Here is an 18374-nt window from a genome sequence, read left to right on the forward strand (position 1 = left end):
TCCAATTTGCAGATACAAATAAACACAAATCTTCATTTCCAAAAAGGAAAAATAAAGACTCACTGAGTCACTGTGCTGCCTTCCATTAGAGAGATAAAGCTATAGATTATCAACTTAAAACATCTACACAGGTATTTATATCCACATTTTTTAGTATATACGTCTCTAATTTGCAGATTTTTTATTTTATTTTATGAGTGCGGTTCTTGGTTTTTCTTCTCTTAATTTGTTTCCCTTGGAAATATTTTATAGAACTTGATTACGAGTCGTGATCATTTATATGTTTTTCTTTTTTCATTTTATTGATCTTTGTTTCTATTGTACCGTTAGCTCATTGATCATTCAATTTAGAAACTGGAAAAGGGAACTGAACTTAATTAGAATCTTCAATTTTAGGGTTTATCTCCTGTCAAAAATTAATTCTGCGTTATTATTGCTTGATAACTTAACTGGTGTTTGAAGTATTTGTTGATTTTGGATAATACTTTTAGATATATATCTGACGGCCTTTTTTTTTTAACTAAGAAAATAAAACGAGAAGAACATAATTCTCAAGAGCTTGCTCTCATTCCTCTATGATTAAAAAAAGAGAATATATGACTTGAGAGATTCTTAGGTAGACTCGGTATATCACGTCATTCGTGGACTGTCCTATCATATTATAACATGTCATTAAAATAGTGGCATTATCGTAATTTCGTTTATTACTTATTTACACTTTGAATAGTAAGAGCATCTCCACTCTAGTGCTAAAATACCTCACAATGCTATAATTTAGCATTTAGTATAAAAAGCACATCTCCATTGCACTTCTATTTCATGTGCTAAATTTAGCATATGCTAAATTTTGTGCCAAATTTGTTAGAAAGTTTAGCATATGCTAAATTTTATTATATCTAAATTATTTACAGATTTGCCATCAATAATGATAATCACTTATAAAACTATAAATTTAGCATTTAGTTTAGCATTTTGCAATGGAGCAAATTTTAATAATATGTGCTATATGTAGCATTTTATCTTATTTTATGCTAAAAATAGCATAAAAAATACAACATGCAATGGAGATGCTCTAATATTACGATAATGCTATTATTTTAATGATGTGTCATAATGTGATAGGTTTAGTTTATAGATGACGTGGTGGACCGAGTCTACCTAAAAATTTCTCTATATGACATAACCTAATGAGTAGTGCTATATAACCCTTCTTTTTAACCCACCTTCTTTAACCCACCTGGCGTGGCAACAAACTAGTGGATGCATTAAAAGTTGTTTTTTGAGATATACACTTTTTGAGGGTAATTGGACGAATTAAATGTTGCCATGTAAGGAGGGATAATGAAGGAGGTACAAAATGGTGGGTTAAATAGCATTTTCCTAACCTAATTGTTATTGTAAAAGGAGAATATTTGCTAAATTTCCGGCAAATTAGTAGAAATTAAATCCACAATACTTTCACCTTTACATTATCATTAAACAACTAAAATTGAATTGAATCTTAATTTATTATTATTTTTTACTATCATGTGATTGAAATAAAAAAACTGTAAAATAGAAATACCCTGAAGACGAAGAAATTAGAACATAATTTTAACCAAATATATCAATTAAAATAAATTATATTGATTATATTATTTACAAAAGAAATTGAATCCTACAATTTCACCTATTTTATGTTCTACATTCATTTATTTAAAAATCACAAATTTAAATTGATTTAAGATTTAATAAAAATTATATTAACACGGAATATTTTATTAATTTATAATTCATCCATTTACATAATAATTAATATAATCATAATAAGAAACAATTAATTTTATCAACTTAAACGCTAAAATATTATAAAAATACGAATATACTTAATATACAAAATTAATGAAATACAATAAAGATGAAATTTACTTAATTTAGAAATATTGAAAGAATGATACAAAAATAATTGTATAAGTGAATATAAACTGGGTAAAAACTTATAAATAATTTATTTGAAATTAACAAAATTTAAAACTTTACAGATAAAAGAAAGATAATCATTATAATTGGTAATGTGTATATATAATAAAAGAAATGGCTAATGATAGAGAACATTATATAAATAGATATAACCGATATTATATTTTTTTAAATGAACCAACATTATATTAAATAGATGATTATATTATCTCATAATATATCTATATAATGTATAGAAATTTAATCCCAGTGAATCCTGTAATTATATGTTAAATTCGGCATCACTCTTTAATGTCAAAAGACTCAAACTAAATTTTATAATAACAATGTGGAAAATACAAATTAAAAAAGGAGACATTTAATCGGTAAATTTTATTTTTGATGTAATGAAAAAAATGAAAGAAAGCAGTACATAAATTATGATTCTGGCTTTTGTTGGTTTAAAAAAGAAAAAATGTAAAATATGGATAGGGCTTCTATTCATCGGATCTGTAGCCCATTTATAACAAAAGGGTGGGTCTCTTAACATGATGACTACCGTAAAACCATTGTTTTAACTTTTAAGAACCAAATTTCGACTGATCACATGAGTTATGTATAGTTTAATTTAAATAGAAAAAAAGAGATAAGTTAAATGTATAATTTGAACCATCATGTTTATTTCAATTTTCAATTTAGATTTTAATTTTTTTGTTTTGAGATGTTATCTTATATGATTAGAAAACGACAAAATAAACTCTCCTTTAACAAATTTTTATTTTGGGATTACTTGTATTGACGTGGACAACATGTGATATTTGTAGATGTTCTAATTTATATTCTTTCTAACGTTAAATTCTAAATAAAAATAAATTATTTATGTTTAAATTGAATAAAATATCATATGCATGTCATATATTGTCCACGTATGCAGAAATAGCTGCAAAACAAACATTTATTAAAAAGGGTCTATTTTATTATTTATTTAGTAACGTTAGATACCATTTTAAAACAACAGAATTATTGTGGTCCGAGTAAAAAAATCAAACCTAATATGAGAGTTAAAATTATACATTTAACCATTAAAATGTAGCTTAACCTCTTCAAAAAAAAAAGCTAAAAATTATTAAATCACTTAAACTATAAAATTCCTTCAGTTTTTTAATGTATTAGTTAGTATGTGATACATTTATTAATAGTATAGAAATAGTTCGATTATGTTCTTGTCGACTCAAGTTATTGTATGACTAATGTTATGTATATTTTCCATGTTGTCTCTCACATGTATTGTCTCTAATTATACATAGATTCCCCATAAAGAAAAACGTCATTTGAGAATAGTATTAGTACATGCATACAATCATTTCCTTTGCCTTTTGGCTTTAAAAACAGGTGCATATCAATTATCAGTTGTGGCTACCCATTTGTTTGTCTCAATTATTAATTTATAAACCAAACCAAATTCAAAAACTGAATTGAACTAAAATTATAGAAATACTTCGATTATGAAAAGAAATCCAATTCTGGCCCGACTGTGGTTCGATCCTAATATTTACCATCCAAACTCGATCCTTATTATAAGTTTATACATATCAAACTGATACTTGAATCTACATTAAAATTTAATCAATTATAAATTTAAATTAGGTCATAAAAAGCGAATTTAATATAAGCTCGAATTGGGTCTCAGACCAGGCTTAATGCCATAACATAAGTTAATGTCTAAGTATCATTTAGGCGGGCCGGATATGTATCCGACCCAATGACTAAATCTAGTAGCCTAATAATTAAAATTTGAGACTTTGATTTCTCAATTCCATGACTGTGAATATGGCTACAAGAACAGAAACAATATAATATGGTCGGCTCATAATTCACAGTAGATGTGGTCGGGGCCGGTTTGGCATGTGAACCGGAATTAGAATCGAAACAACCATAGACTAGGACAAACTGAGCCTGGAATTGTGGAAAGGCCGGTTCCGGGCCGGTTTCAACTTTCTTAGAATTGAACTCTCCGGTTTCAGTTTAAAACCGGCAGTTCCGGTATCGACTCATTTTTAATTAATTTTTAAATACGTATTATATATGCATATATATAATTAATTTATAATGTAACTTAGCATATTTATTTTTAATATATTAAACCATGTATACATATAGTTAATTAATTATTAAAACCTATTTATTCTTTTATAAATTAGACAAATATTTGCCTTTTCTTTTATATTACTTGATCAGATCTAATTTATTAATAATATCAATCATATCTATAATTATTTTGATGACAATTAATATTTTGATATATTACTTAAATATTCCTATTTATTTCTTTTGCCAAATTAGCTCTAAATTATTTATAATATTAGTTATGTCTATATTTAATTAAATGTTTTATTTATTTTTATATATTAATTAAATATTTATCTTTACACTTATCTATTGTTTGATGAACTTTAAATTATTAATAATATCAAGCATAGCTATATGGACTATATTTACTTGAATGATATCAATTTATTATTTAATTAAATATTTATCTATTTTTTATTTTTGTTTCAACTTTAAATTTTTGATTTAATTTATTCAAATCTCCTGAAATCATAATTTAAAACTAATATGAAATTGTCCCAAAGACCGGTCATGTGGTTTCAAATTCCTCAAAACCACCTATTTATGAACCGTGACTAATTCCACCTTACATATTGTGGGTGTGGAGTGGGAAATGGCACGTGCTTCTTTAAATTCAAAACCAATTTCTGATTTAGTCAGAATTTTTAAACTTGAAAGTCTCTTTTCTGTGCTTTTCCCTTTCCCGTGAAAAAACTAGCTCCACCTTTCAATCTTAACTTAACGAGTAATTGATCGTGAAGATCACTGAACTTTCGAGTTTTTTCATTTCAGTCACTGAACTATTTTTTTTTTCATTTTATTCACTGAACTTTCATTTTTTTTCATTTTGGTATTTTCCGGCCAAAAATGCTTAGGTGGCAGCCGGAATTAATTTTTTTTAACTTGAAAACTTGCCATATATGCATTATTTGATCTAAAAACTCATTTTTAAAGTGAAATTATGTATATGTGATAAATTTTTAAAATAAAATTTGTAAAATCCGGTTGTCACATGTCAAATTCCGGCTGCCATCTAAGCATTTTTAGCCTGAAATACCAAAATGAAAAAAAATAAAAGTTCAGTGATCAAAATGAAAAAAGAATAGTTTAGTGACTGAAATAAAAAAATTTGAAAGTTCAGTGATCTTCAGAATTAATTACCCTAACTTAACATATACCTATCAAGTTGTAATGTTATTTGTGTTGATTTTTAGAAAATTGTAAAGCAATTATCAGTTTCCAACTACATAAGATGTTTTTTTTTCCTTTCATCAATTAAATCTATACATGGTAGGATCCGCAACAATATGACATCATCGGTCCATATTCTTATTTTCTAGGATATAAGTTATGGTGGGGTACTTTTAATGATATTATTAGTTGTTGATCTTCAATGCAAAAGGGGACACAAATTTATAAATACGACAATAATTAGAAGTTTCAATCTAGCTAGTTTAAGGGTGATGAAATATGGAGCCAAGAGAGAAAAATTGTACTAGTAGTTAAGCAAATAGTGTGGTGGGGTTATTATTTATTTGAACAAAGGATCACTTTAGCCCCTGAACTTGGCACAAAGTATCAAAAACGTCCAAATTAGCAAAACGGGATCACTTTTACCCTGAACTTGTCAAAATTGGTACAAAAACCACCCTCCCCACTCTCACCTAAGAGAGTGAGATACACTCTCCAGCCCTAGGTGGTTTTTAAAGGCAAAAAGCTTAAAATGATCCTAACTTTATTAACTCATTTTAAATTAATACCAAATAATTAAAAAAAATACAAATAAATCCTTTTCATTTTAAAACATTATATATCAAATTAATGTTAATTAAAAACATAGAGGACCATTTTGTAATTTTTACAAAAAAAATTATTTTTTTTTTAAAAAAGAATTACCTCCGGCGAGGAGGAGCAGCTCCTCCTCGCCTGCTCCTCGCCTGAGGATTGCTCCTCAGGCTGAGGAGCAAGGAGCAGATCTGCTCCTCGAAAAAACGAGGAGCAGATCTGCTCCTCGTTAACGACCCACCGCGCGGTGGGTCGTTCAAAACAGACCCACCGGTGGGTCTGTTGTTAACAGACCCACCGGAGGGTCTGTTATTAACAGATCCGACGTCGGGTCTGCTGCAAACAGACCCGACGTCGGGTCTGAAGTTCACAGACCCTCCGGTGGGTCTGTTAACAACAGACCCACCGTCGAGTCTGTGTTTACAGACCCGACGGTGGGTCTGTTGTTAACAGACCCACCGGAGGGTCTGTTGGTGGGTCTGTAACAACAGACCCACCGGCGGCGGGTCAAGAACAGATAAGAAGGATAATCTTCTTTTACTTTTTCTAAATGTAACTAATTTTTCAATGCAATTATAATTCAATTTTTAATTTAATAATAATTCTAATTCAATTTTAAAAAAAAACTGTTCAATTTTAATTTTTTATGCAATTTTAATTCAATTTGTAAATTAATAACTATTCAATTTTAATTTTTTATGCAATTTTAATTCAATTTGTAAATTAATAATACTTTTAATTCAATTTAAAATAAAATAAAAATGATGAATATATTAATTTTTCCAATTTATCATTGAGAAATACATTTTAAATTAAGAGTAAATTACTCCGAGACTCCCATATATGTCATAATTCATACTTTTGTTCCTTATGTTTGAAAATCAAATGATATGGTCCTTCATTTTTATTTTTATTAACTTCATTTAGTTTTTAAAATAAAAACAATAATAAAAAATAAAGGATAATTGTTATTGAAAAAATAAATTATTAATAAATATGAACAATTAAATTGAAGCCATTAATTCATTAAATCTAATAATAATTGATTTTTTTAGACATATTAAAAATATAAATTTAAAAATTACATTGAAATTTGTTTATTGACTCACTTGAGTAACACTTTTTAATGTACTCTTTAAAATGGAATGAGTGCTCAAAATGGTCATCCCAAATTCACCATCCATTATAATCAATTCCTTCCAAATCATGCCTAGAAATATTCATTTTTGCCATGAATCATGTGGAACAACAATACATTTATAATTTTAACTAGTGGTTTTAGGTAAGAAAAAATAATGCTGCACGTTTGCAATAAAACTTAAAAATTAGGGTTAATGATTTGGAAGTCACTAGAGGAGGATACAACTAACGTAAAACTTGTATGTTTTAACATTATAATTTTATTATTAGAATACACGAGAATTGACATGAATTACAAAAGACCTAATGCCTTAAACTCTGATTTTTTAGCCTCTTTTTGAACATATTTTGACATTAAAAAATCACCAAATTTATCCTATTTTGCATTTTCGTGTCTCAATTATATCCTGAAATATTTTTTATTCGAAAAAAAAAATCAAAAACGTTCTCTATATTTAGCATATATTAATTGTACTTGTTTAAAATTTATTAAGATTTAATTAAATTAATTAAAAATTTAAATTAGTTTTAATTTGATTATGATTTTTAATTAGTTTTTAAAAATAAAGAACTTATTTGTACTTTTTTTGAATGAAAATGAATTTTATTTTATTTTTAAACTTAATTAATTAACATTTAAGTAAAAAAAGGACAAAAACTGAAAAATTGAAATACAATTGAAACGATAAAGTGTGAAAAAAGATTAAATTGACCAGTTTCCAACGTCAGGATATGATTGAAAGGGGCTAAAAAGTCGGAATTTTTTAAAGCATTAAGCCATTACAATAATTAGACTACAAAAATTACATGCTATTTGTATTTCTATCTAACGGCTGGAATGGATGTAATTTACTTTTCGTTTGATTTGATTAACCCATTTTTATTATGCTTGTAATTGAAATTTGCTTGATAGTTAGATGGGTGGATGCTCTAACACAAATTAATTAATTAATCACTCATCTATAATCATATAAAAACTAAATTTAATCACAATAAATTTTATCACATGAGCAATCATTAAGATAATTATCTTTCTTAATTTTATTTTATTGGTAGTTTTTTTGTATGCCAATTTTTATTTCAATGTCGGTATTGAAGTTCACTTTAATTACTTTATTTATAGTTCATTACTTTATTAACAAACGAGTAGCCTAATAATTTCACTAACTCCATTATATACCATAGTCTAATGCTAAAAATATTTTATTCAAATTTAAAATTTTAGGTTTAGAACATAAAAAGGATACATAACTTTTTTATTATTATTATGCAATGTCATTTGATTTGTATACAAAAACTTCACCAAATCCCACTATAGCTTCCATCTAAATATGACAATACAAACATAAAAATCTATTGTATTAAAAAGGAATGATTAATTTTTATAGAAGTTTTAATGATCATGTCATGTTACATTTTATAAAATTATTTTTAGTTGCATTTTTTTTGTTAATATTAAACTTCATTACACGTTTATAGTAAGGATTAAGATATAATTGTAAGTTTGTTTTTTTCTTACAAAGGGTCGAAATACTATATTCCTATTATTCTAAAATCGGGTTACAGTCAGGGGTGAATAAAAGTCGAAACAAATCAAAAAACTAAATCAAACCGACAAATATAGTTGGTTTGGATCTTTTTAGCTCATTGAAATTCCAACGAAAAAAACTTTCTTTTATTTTTATTAAACGTGTTTCTCTTTTAATTATTAATCTAAAAACGTAATCACAACTGTTTTTAACTAAAGTATAATTAGAAATCATTTCAAGATCTATACATGATTAATGTTTTGCAACACATAAAACAATTAGAATAAAATTATCCAAAAAGTAAAAAAAAGAAAAATCACCAAATAATAACAACATAAATTGCTAGTCATTTTTGTGATACCAAGAAAACAAACGATTATTTGTGGGGTATACAATTGTTTTGCTACGTATACAGATATAAATGCAAAAACATGTAATGGGACCGATACGGTTCCAAGCGATTCATTAAACCATAAGTATCAGAACTTACCAACCGGCTAGTTGCTGGTCCGCCCAACCCCACCTGTATCAATGTTAGAATCTTGACCATTCTTGAATTTTCCAACAAATATATTGTATACACATCATAGCAATTAAAGTACAGATCTGGGACCAGCCCTCTTCATCAGAAGTTTTGATCAATAAGACCTGATCCAAGTGACAAATGTTCTCTGGTGTATTTTTAAAATTTTGATTTCGAGTTTCAATAATACTAATAGTTTAAGGCCATTTAAAATCTAAAATCTAATAACTAACCACTAACTATATTAGACTTATCTGAGTTAAAAAAAAAATCAGAAATTTCAAATTTCAACCCTAAGCTTACAACTTGAATAAAAAAGAAATTCATCGTCGTCAAAGTTAGTTTGAATTAATTGGAAGCTTCAAATATCGGGCAAATATTGGTTTTAAAATGGGGCTGTCATATTTAGGGTCTTACTAGTTTGATAATGTGAGTTGGTAGCCGAAATCGGTATCAAATATTATATTATATTATTTAATAAATTTTTTATTTAGATGATATTGTTGCTGAAATAGTAAATGGTCATAATGAATAAAAAATTAATTATTTTATATTATAAATAAATTGAAATATATTAGATAAAAAAACATTTAAAATCACTTTTATATGAAAAATAATTTATATTTAAAAATTATAATAATTTAAGTAAATATAAATCATAAATTATAATAATGATTGGGATCACAAAAAAAGTTATAAATAATAAATCGTAAATGTACATATTTTTTTATTTCATATAATTTAGCTTATCTATAACGTAAAATATAAGAGTCCTATAATATAATTACATACTTTTGGTCATTTAATATATGAAGAATAATATAGTTAATCAACTTTTACTAAATAAAAATTGTAACATATTTTTCATTTATTACTAGCCATCAAACATACTTTTAGTGAATATGGAGCCACTTTATTTTTTAATGTGAGATAATGATTAATTTGATTTAGAATTCTACATTAATCTTTAGATATATGTAATTTGTCATATCAACTTTTACTTTTAATTATTTCGAGTTTAGTATTTGAACTTTCTATCATACACACTCAATTGTTAGTTCCCAAATAAATAATTTACCTCTTTAATTATTATACCTTAACTATTAATTTCTTAATTTTGACCTATAGTTATTATCCTTGTAGTATCAAATATCTCCAACGTCTAGTTACATGTTATAAAGAATTTTACCATCTACAATCATGTTATGGGTTTTTCTCTTTATTAGGATAATGTGTTACTTCTCTCAAAATTAAGATATATATTATGGAGTAATTAAATTTCTTTTGCTGAATCTCTCGGTATGCTCTATAATGGTAGATTTAAAAATAAATAAATAAATAAGATATATCATAAATTATATTAAAATAATTATAGATGTTAATCACTTCAACCTTTTAAGTTCCTCAATTATAATTCAATTTTGATAAATATATTTTAATTATAGCCAACTGAATTGCACGTAGGTTAAATTTTAGCGATTTATTAAGATCGAAAATTTATAAAGAGCTTAATTGTACCCTATCATATACTATAAGGGCACATTTTTTTCTTTTTCCCCTTTTTTTTTTTGAATGGGAGAATTTTTTTATGTTTTTCTTTAGGAAAATGGGAGAAGTTTTATATCAAAGGTGTCCGTCTTTTTTCAATTACACATCTAAAAAGAAATTTCCTTTTCTCATACTATTTATTTGTCTTTTTTTTTTGTTGATTAAGCAACATCACAAGCTATTACAAAATAAAAATAAAAATGAAAAAGCCAAAAACAGCACAACAGATGGCATCAGCACATTTGTTCTTCACGTGAAATTTTCCAAAAACAGCTCTACTTCTTCATCATCAATAAACAAAATTATTTTAAAAAATGTTAATGATCCACTACTGTTAATAATTAGTCACCATCATAAATGTAATTAAAGAGTAAAATAATGGTTAATTACAAAAACGAAACACCTATAAAGTCTTGAAGAAGAACTTTCTCTCCTTGATCAAACTGTCTTTTCCCTGACTCCTTCCTTCCCTCCATTTCTGCAACTACCCACCCATTAGTCTCTCCAATTTCCAACTCTATTTTTTTTTGCTTTCTTGAATTATTACTACACTTTGTTGTTGAATGATATTAACATTTTGAAACAAATGAAGTATAAACAGATCATGAAGTCTCGTTCTTCCAAGACCCAACCAGAGGTACCATTTTTCTCTCTTTTTTTTTCCCATTTTTTCGCGTCTTTTTCCATTTTTCAAATTGTGGGTTTTGTTGGGTTTTTAATATAGAGAAATGGGTACGATTTGTTTATGTTTACACTGAGAAATATATACTGAGAGATAAACTGAACAGAGAAAAAGTAGAGCTGAAACGTATTGTTGTTTGGGTTGTTCCCGCCTGCAGCTGTTCTGGCCGAGAATTGTTGTTCGGAAATTGCTTAATATCAACAATAAAGAACCTGATTTCAGTGCTGACACTGAATCTGACGATGGCAGCGACACTAACTTTGATTCTGCTTCTGATACTGAAGGTACCCTTTCTTTTTTTCTTCTTGTAAAAAGTCTCAAAAATGGTGTTTTTTTTGTCTAATTTTTTCTAACAAGTTGTGAACTTTCTTCATTGTGTGACAGAAGAATCCCCTGTACATAAGAGAGAGTCCAGGTTTAAAGTCGATAAAGAAGAGGATTCACTTGTTGATCCCACCAATGGTAATGCTTCTTCTTCTTTTGTTGTATTTTCTAATTTATGTTCTTTTTTTTTTTGCTTTTGATTTGGAATGTGGGGATGTTTAAATTTTTGGTGTTGGCTACATGTATTATTTTTATATGTTAAATGATGGTTAATGGGGTTGTGGAACTCAAGTTGGTATTTTTGTGATTATTACTATGTTTAAGTATATTTTAAAGGGAGATCAGGCCAGCTATGAGGTGTTATTAAGTTAATGGAGTTAGTGGCTAATGCATTGCCACATCTTTATTGACTTACATGAAGATGGCTTTCTGTTTTGGAAACATGGTATTTGAAGAATTCTTCAAAATCTTCATGGGAATTTCCTTGTTGCTTTGTTATAGTTGGCTCATGCCAACCTCTAAATTTGATTTGATTTTATTTTTATTGTAATTATTTATTGAAATTGTAGAGAGGTGCAGCATGTGCTTCAGAGTTTGATAGTCGGTTAAGGGCCCTACATTAAATTAATTCTTCCATATCATCTGAGTTGGTCAACTTAAGAAAAATTATTTTTTACTGAAGTTTAAATCATATGGTTTTTCCTAATTCTACTAAAATGAAATTTTCAAATGTCAAGTAATAAAATATTGTATTTAGTGTATAGTTCTTCCTACTTCATAATTTAACTGTTCTTGTCAGCACTGAAGTGGTCTTGTTACTTTTGTATTTTCAGAAGTTCTATTATCTAATCCAAAATTGCTACTCTAAAGTTGACAACATTTTTAATTTTGCTTACTACAGATGCTCTTCCAATATTAAGGAGACGAAAATCAGAAACGTTAAGGAAACAGTATATACACACCAAGGAACTCAGGTCTGGCACTTGACTTCTGCATATTGCTAGCCATTGACATGTCCAAAATTTAGTTCTATTGGCTCTTAGGTTTTAATTTTATTTCTTTTCTAGTCTAGTTACTCAGTTGTCACCAATGGTAAAAATATGTTTCTTTTATATCTCAGTGATTACGCATTTGAAACTTGGCATATATTTTTGCAGAATATGTGTTGGTACTTGGAATGTTGGAGGAAAACTTCCACCTGATGACCTAGATATTGATGACTGGATTGATACCAATGAACCTGCTGATATCTATGTGTTCGGGTGAGTGTTTCCGTAGTTTTGAATCTGAACCACTTACCATATGGGATGTGTCTAACTGATGTGATATCATCTTCATATGATCAACCACTGATGTATCAGTATCTAATACATTGGAGAAGATAGGTTCTATAGTGCGTTGTAAACCTGATAAAATTCCGAAATTCTTGATTACTTCTTATTTAGTTAGTTTGATGCCATCAACTTAGTTTATTTCTTCCACTGTGTAGAATATGTTTCCAGGTTTTGCTAATCTTGACTGTATTTGAACCGGGCATTTTTAATTTAAATCTGCTGTAAATGCCAAGTGAGTTCATTTTATTAACACTGGAAATGCTCCAACTTTGCAGTCTTCAGGAAATTGTACCATTAAATGCGGGGAACATATTTGGTGCTGAAGATGGCCGTCCGGTTCCTAAGTGGGAAAATATTTTCCGTGATACATTGAATAGAATTCGACCTACAAGATCCAAGGTTAAATGCTATAGTGATCCCTCATCTCCATCAAAGTTTATGGCATCTGGTGACATGCCAGATATCGAAGAAGATATATTATTTGAGAGTGACAGTGATATTGGAGAAGAAATTTATCCACTGGATGAAGAACTCAACTGTTTGGATGAAGTTGTCGAGGAACCTGTCCCAGTTGATAATAGTTGTAAATTAGGTATCCCTGTAGAAAAGGATTTCCAGAGACAGTTTTCTTCCGGAAAGAGATTAGATAGACTGAATTGCTTGCGGACAGAGGATTCTGCTGGAGATGTTGAAGCACCCGCAGGTCAAAACAATGGTAAATTAACCAGAATGCTTAGTAGTACTGAAAGGATTGGCTTGACCTGGCCAGAGCCGCCATTAAACTTGCTATCTCAGCACGTTTTACAGAGACAAGCTTCATTGCAAGCAATGAAGTCTTTTAAACAAATGAAGTCTTTTAAAGCAATGAATTCTTTTAAAACAAGCAAGATCTTTGGAGCAAGTAATTCTTTCAAGTCAGTCACAGATGATATGCAATCAGGATTAGCATCGCTTGCAGAACTTGATCTTGAAGCTCTTATGAAACGTAAAAGAAAATCATCATATGTACGGATAATAAGTAAGCAGATGGTAGGAGTTTTTCTCTCGATTTGGGTTCGTAGAAGCTTGCGCAAGCATATCCAGAACTTAAAAGTCTCTACTGTTGGTGTTGGTGTCATGGGCTACATTGGCAACAAGGTAAGTTCCATAAGCTAGTATTACTTCTACGTTCTATGATCATTTTTAATGTTGTGATTGTCTTTATATTTTATTATTTTAAATGATATTTAGCTGTCTAGTTTGAAAAAACCTACCCATATTACTCTAATAATGGATGTCAAAGTAACATTAATGTTATGATGTTTCTTTCTGCAAGACCTAATTTCTAAAGATTGGCTGATGGTTTTATGGTATTGGTTTTTCTTTTAGTATATAGTATCTTTCCATTTTTATTAAATGTTTCTTTTTCCTGATAATTTATGCGTGAGGTGTTGCATATGGGTAAGCCTTGACCTTTAAGCTCAGAACGTAGGACTTCCCAACATTTAATGGAGCCGGTATTATCTGAAACTATTTTGATACTTCTCGAATCACAATTTTAGCGCTAGCAATCATCATGATCTGACATTATACTAATTATCTAACCCTGAGTATCTAGTCACAAGTTGGACTTGTTACTCCTTAATATTATGGCAGTTCCATCCTTTCAGTAATCTCAACATTGTTATGAAGATCTCTTTAGTAGTGTACAATTAAAGCAATTGATTGAATGGAAATTACATGATAGTGTTTGAGAGTATTATATGGTCTTTTAGGTTAGGCAGTTGATGGAAACTTAAAATATAGCATAATCAGGTTTTTCCACAACCTTTGGTCTATCTTTTGCGAGTGACTTGACATCAACTTAGATTACAAAAGCTAGCTGATGCAGGAATCACAGTCGTGGGTATTATATGTTTTGTCAATTTATAACATGTCATTTCAACATACATTTGCTTAAAATCTTATGCATACAAGAGAGAAATGCCTTGTTTTTGTATTATGCACATAAAACATGGTGGGCGAGCCGAAGTTTGAAAAATTACTGCATCTTTGTCATTTCATTATGAAAGCATTTAGACTTATTCTGTTGTGATAATTCTTCAAACAGTAAGACAGTTATTCAATCTTTCAGGGCGCAGTATCAGTCAGTATGTCTATATATCAGACTCCTTTCTGTTTTATATGCTCTCACCTGACATCAGGTGAAAAAGAAGGAGATGAACTTAAAAGAAATTGTAATGTGCAAGAAATACATAGAAGAACTCAATTCCATACGCTTTCTGGCATTGGTCTTCCAAAAGGCATCCTTGATCATGAGTGAGTATTTTACATCTAAATAGGACATAAAGTACAGTTTACCCTTTCTTTCAGCTGCTCCATCTTATGACATCAGGCATCGCATAAAAAAATGTTTAATTTTGCTTTCATATTAACATTGTCCCGACATAATACGTATTGACATACATGGAGCTTGTTTTCTGTCTGGCCTATAATTATGTGTGAATCTCTTTTTTACTATTAGCTCTCTTTTGGTTGCATAATGCAATTTTAGGTGTTGCACCTCACTTTGTGATGCTGTGTATATTCCATGAGTTGAGTTTCCACCATTAGCCCGAGATTATTACTTTACTTGGAGATGAATTTTGTAATATTATATTGTTTTGTCAACTTACCAGACATATTCATATACAAATAGAAGATGGGTATACATGATTTGCATAAATTGTTTATATAAAATAAAGTTTATTTGTGACATCTTTTGCCAAATGTTAATGTTTTTGATGAACATCACTGGAAGTGCTAATATTTGAATAACATTACTAACCATTTATGTAGAAGAATAATTTGGCTGGGTGATTTGAACTACCGAATCAACTTGTGGTATGAGAAAACATGCGAATTGATCTCTCTAAAGCAGTGGTCAAAGTTAGCAGAGAGAGATCAGGTAAGACCACAGTTTATAACAAATGGGTATCGCATATTCGCATTTGTAAAATTCTGACTGGCTGTTAATCTCATATGATGACAGCTTGTAAGAGAATTAAGAAAAGGTCGTGCATTTGATGGATGGACTGAAGGTGTACTGAACTTTCCACCAACATATAAGTATGAGATGAATTCGAACAAATATTATGGATCGGATCCAAAGGTTGGGAGGCGCGTTCCTGCATGGTATGCTTTTGCTACGTTTAAAGTACATACATGAATAGCCTGCCTATCTTTTCCTTTTATGCTTACTTCTTTTATTGTTGAATCATCTTTGCCTACTGCATTTTTCGCTCTTATCTCATGATTCAAAGAATGAATACCTAATCTACTGTAATGTTGTAGGTGTGATCGAATTCTTTCATATGGAAAGGGAATGAAGCTCCTGAAGTACAGAAGAACAGAGCTCAAACTTTCAGATCATCGACCTGTGACAGCCACATATATGGCTGAAGCTGAAGTGTTCTCTCCGAGAAAGCTACAACGGGCACTCACGTACACAGATGCAGAGATTGAAAATGAGGAAGTTGTGGAAGCAAGCGTAGATGTTGGAATGAGCCACTTGAGATTGGATCAGGTGAGTAATCAACTAAATCCTAACAGAATCGATTGCTATGTTATGTCTCAATGGTTAGCAACAATATTGCCAGTTGCTTCGCATGGATTATCATAGCCTTGTTGTGCAGAAGGGGATATGCATTTGAAATAGAAGCCCAAGTTATATATATTGCGAGCAATATGGAAACAGATAACAAACAATTGTGCTTTAGATTTTGTTGCTTGACATATGTTTCTGATAATAAGCTTTTGATCTGATGCAGGATTTCTATTCATGGGAGCGATAAGAGAATAAAGACTAAAGTAGCCGAAACTCGTGATTCTCTTACATTATGAGTACCAATTTAGATTCATTCATATGATTTGTTCCATCATAAATATGTATATTCCAGTTGTTGCATTAGGGTGTCTATGGTAGGGGTTTTACCTGTATAGCTCACAGAAAGAGTTTTAGATAGAAAAAAATGGAGGGTTTATACTTGTGAATTAATGTATGTTATGTAGTATATGCATTTAGAGATCAATCCCCTGATATGGTCAGCTTGTCATGTTTTTTTGTTTGATGTAAAAAAAATAAGATCATGGCTATCATGCATGTCTTTTGTGAGTTGCTATTACGATGCACTACTAGAATTTACTGTATTCTTCCTGATAGAAATTTTCATCAGAAATTAGGACCAATCCTTCGGAAAACATGAGCACCCTTAAATTTATTGGCGCATAAAGCGCGTCACATTTACTGACGAATTCATTGCTCAAACCGTCAGTACATTTTGGCGCCCTTTTTGCCGATTAAATTTCATCCGTAATCTTATGTTTTCTATAAGTGATAAAAGAGACTTTTGTGGCGAATTTCTGAGTCGTCTCTTCGAAATTTGATTCATATAATCTGAAAAGTAGTGGAAATATTTTCCGTCAATAAAAAATTTAAAAATAAAACTTACTTTCATATTTTAAATTTTAATTTCTGCATTTATAATCTAATGATTTACATATATTTAGTTTATTGGAAGCTAATCTTCTCAATGTAATAACAAAAATCCTAAAAACCGAAAAATATATTTTTCCCTGTTCATTTTTTTCAGAGATAATGCATCTTTCAATTCAACACCATGGTCACCATTTTAAGTTCAAATGTGAAAGCTTGAAGGTTAAAAATTACTATATATCAAAAAGAGAAAATTGTTTCTGAACCCTTCAAGTATGCCATAATTTACACTTCCGTACATCCAATTTAAAACGATATAGTTTTTTATTTTTATTTCCATCAACATTTCAGTTTCTTCGTTCATTTTTGGTGTTAGTAGACTTTACTAAAAAAAAATTGAATTCCAATTTAGATCTTCAGTTTATTTTTAACACAATACTCCCTCTGTCCATTTTTAGTTGTCGCTTTAGGCAAATATTTTTGTCCATCAATAGTTGTCACTTTAGGATTTCTATGTGACTTTTACACTAGTATTCCAAATTTGACCTTCTTATTAAATCACTTCATTAAATGGTAGTTCAATTTTCAAAACTAAATCATCCAATAATGGGTTAATAACTCTATTTTCAAAACTAAATTTTTCAATAGTGGAGTTTATAAATAGGGTTATAATAGTCTTTATGTTTATAATTTAAGACAAAAGAAATACTTTCTTAATCTTAGCAATTTAGCCTAAAGCGACAACTAAAAATGGACGGAGGGAGTAGTAAATAAAAATTATAAATTTATTAAATTTCATGGCTTAATAATTTAATTTATTTAATTTTTAATTCTCTTACTTTTTTTTTACTTTTTTTTAGTTTTTGAAACTAAAAGAAAATATTTTTTTTTCAAAAAACTTAAAAATTAAAAAATATTATAAATTAGATTAAATTTTATAATAGTATGATGTTTATTTAGATATATTAAAAATATAATTCTAACGATTAAATTGATTTTTTTAAATTTA

The 18374-nt window shown here is 28.9% G+C and overlaps 1 protein-coding gene across 7 annotated transcripts; it reads left to right on the forward strand.

Annotated features, from left to right (window-relative positions):
• On the forward strand, window positions 1-17044 carry LOC126665773 (type IV inositol polyphosphate 5-phosphatase 3). 7 transcript variants are annotated; one of them, XM_050358673.1, is made up of 12 exons: window positions 1-131; window positions 11165-11209; window positions 11361-11538; window positions 11639-11716; window positions 12480-12552; window positions 12736-12840; window positions 13188-14049; window positions 15026-15210; window positions 15730-15838; window positions 15923-16065; window positions 16225-16456; window positions 16701-17044. In XM_050358673.1, exons 2-12 carry the CDS (start codon window positions 11177-11179, stop codon window positions 16722-16724), a joined length of 2022 nt encoding a protein of 673 aa, XP_050214630.1. In that variant the 5' UTR covers window positions 1-131; window positions 11165-11176; the 3' UTR covers window positions 16725-17044. The 7 variants fall into 7 exon arrangements, with proteins under 7 accessions (XP_050214630.1, XP_055960337.1, XP_050214635.1 ...); XM_056104362.1 differs by having other exon boundaries at window positions 11174-11209; XM_050358678.2 differs by having other exon boundaries at window positions 2-131; window positions 11412-11538.
• The last annotated feature ends 1330 nt before the right edge of the window (window positions 17045-18374 follow it).

Source organism: Mercurialis annua, linkage group LG1-X (assembly GCF_937616625.2).
Source record: "Mercurialis annua linkage group LG1-X, ddMerAnnu1.2, whole genome shotgun sequence".
NCBI classification, from domain to species: Eukaryota; Viridiplantae; Streptophyta; class Magnoliopsida; order Malpighiales; family Euphorbiaceae; genus Mercurialis; species Mercurialis annua.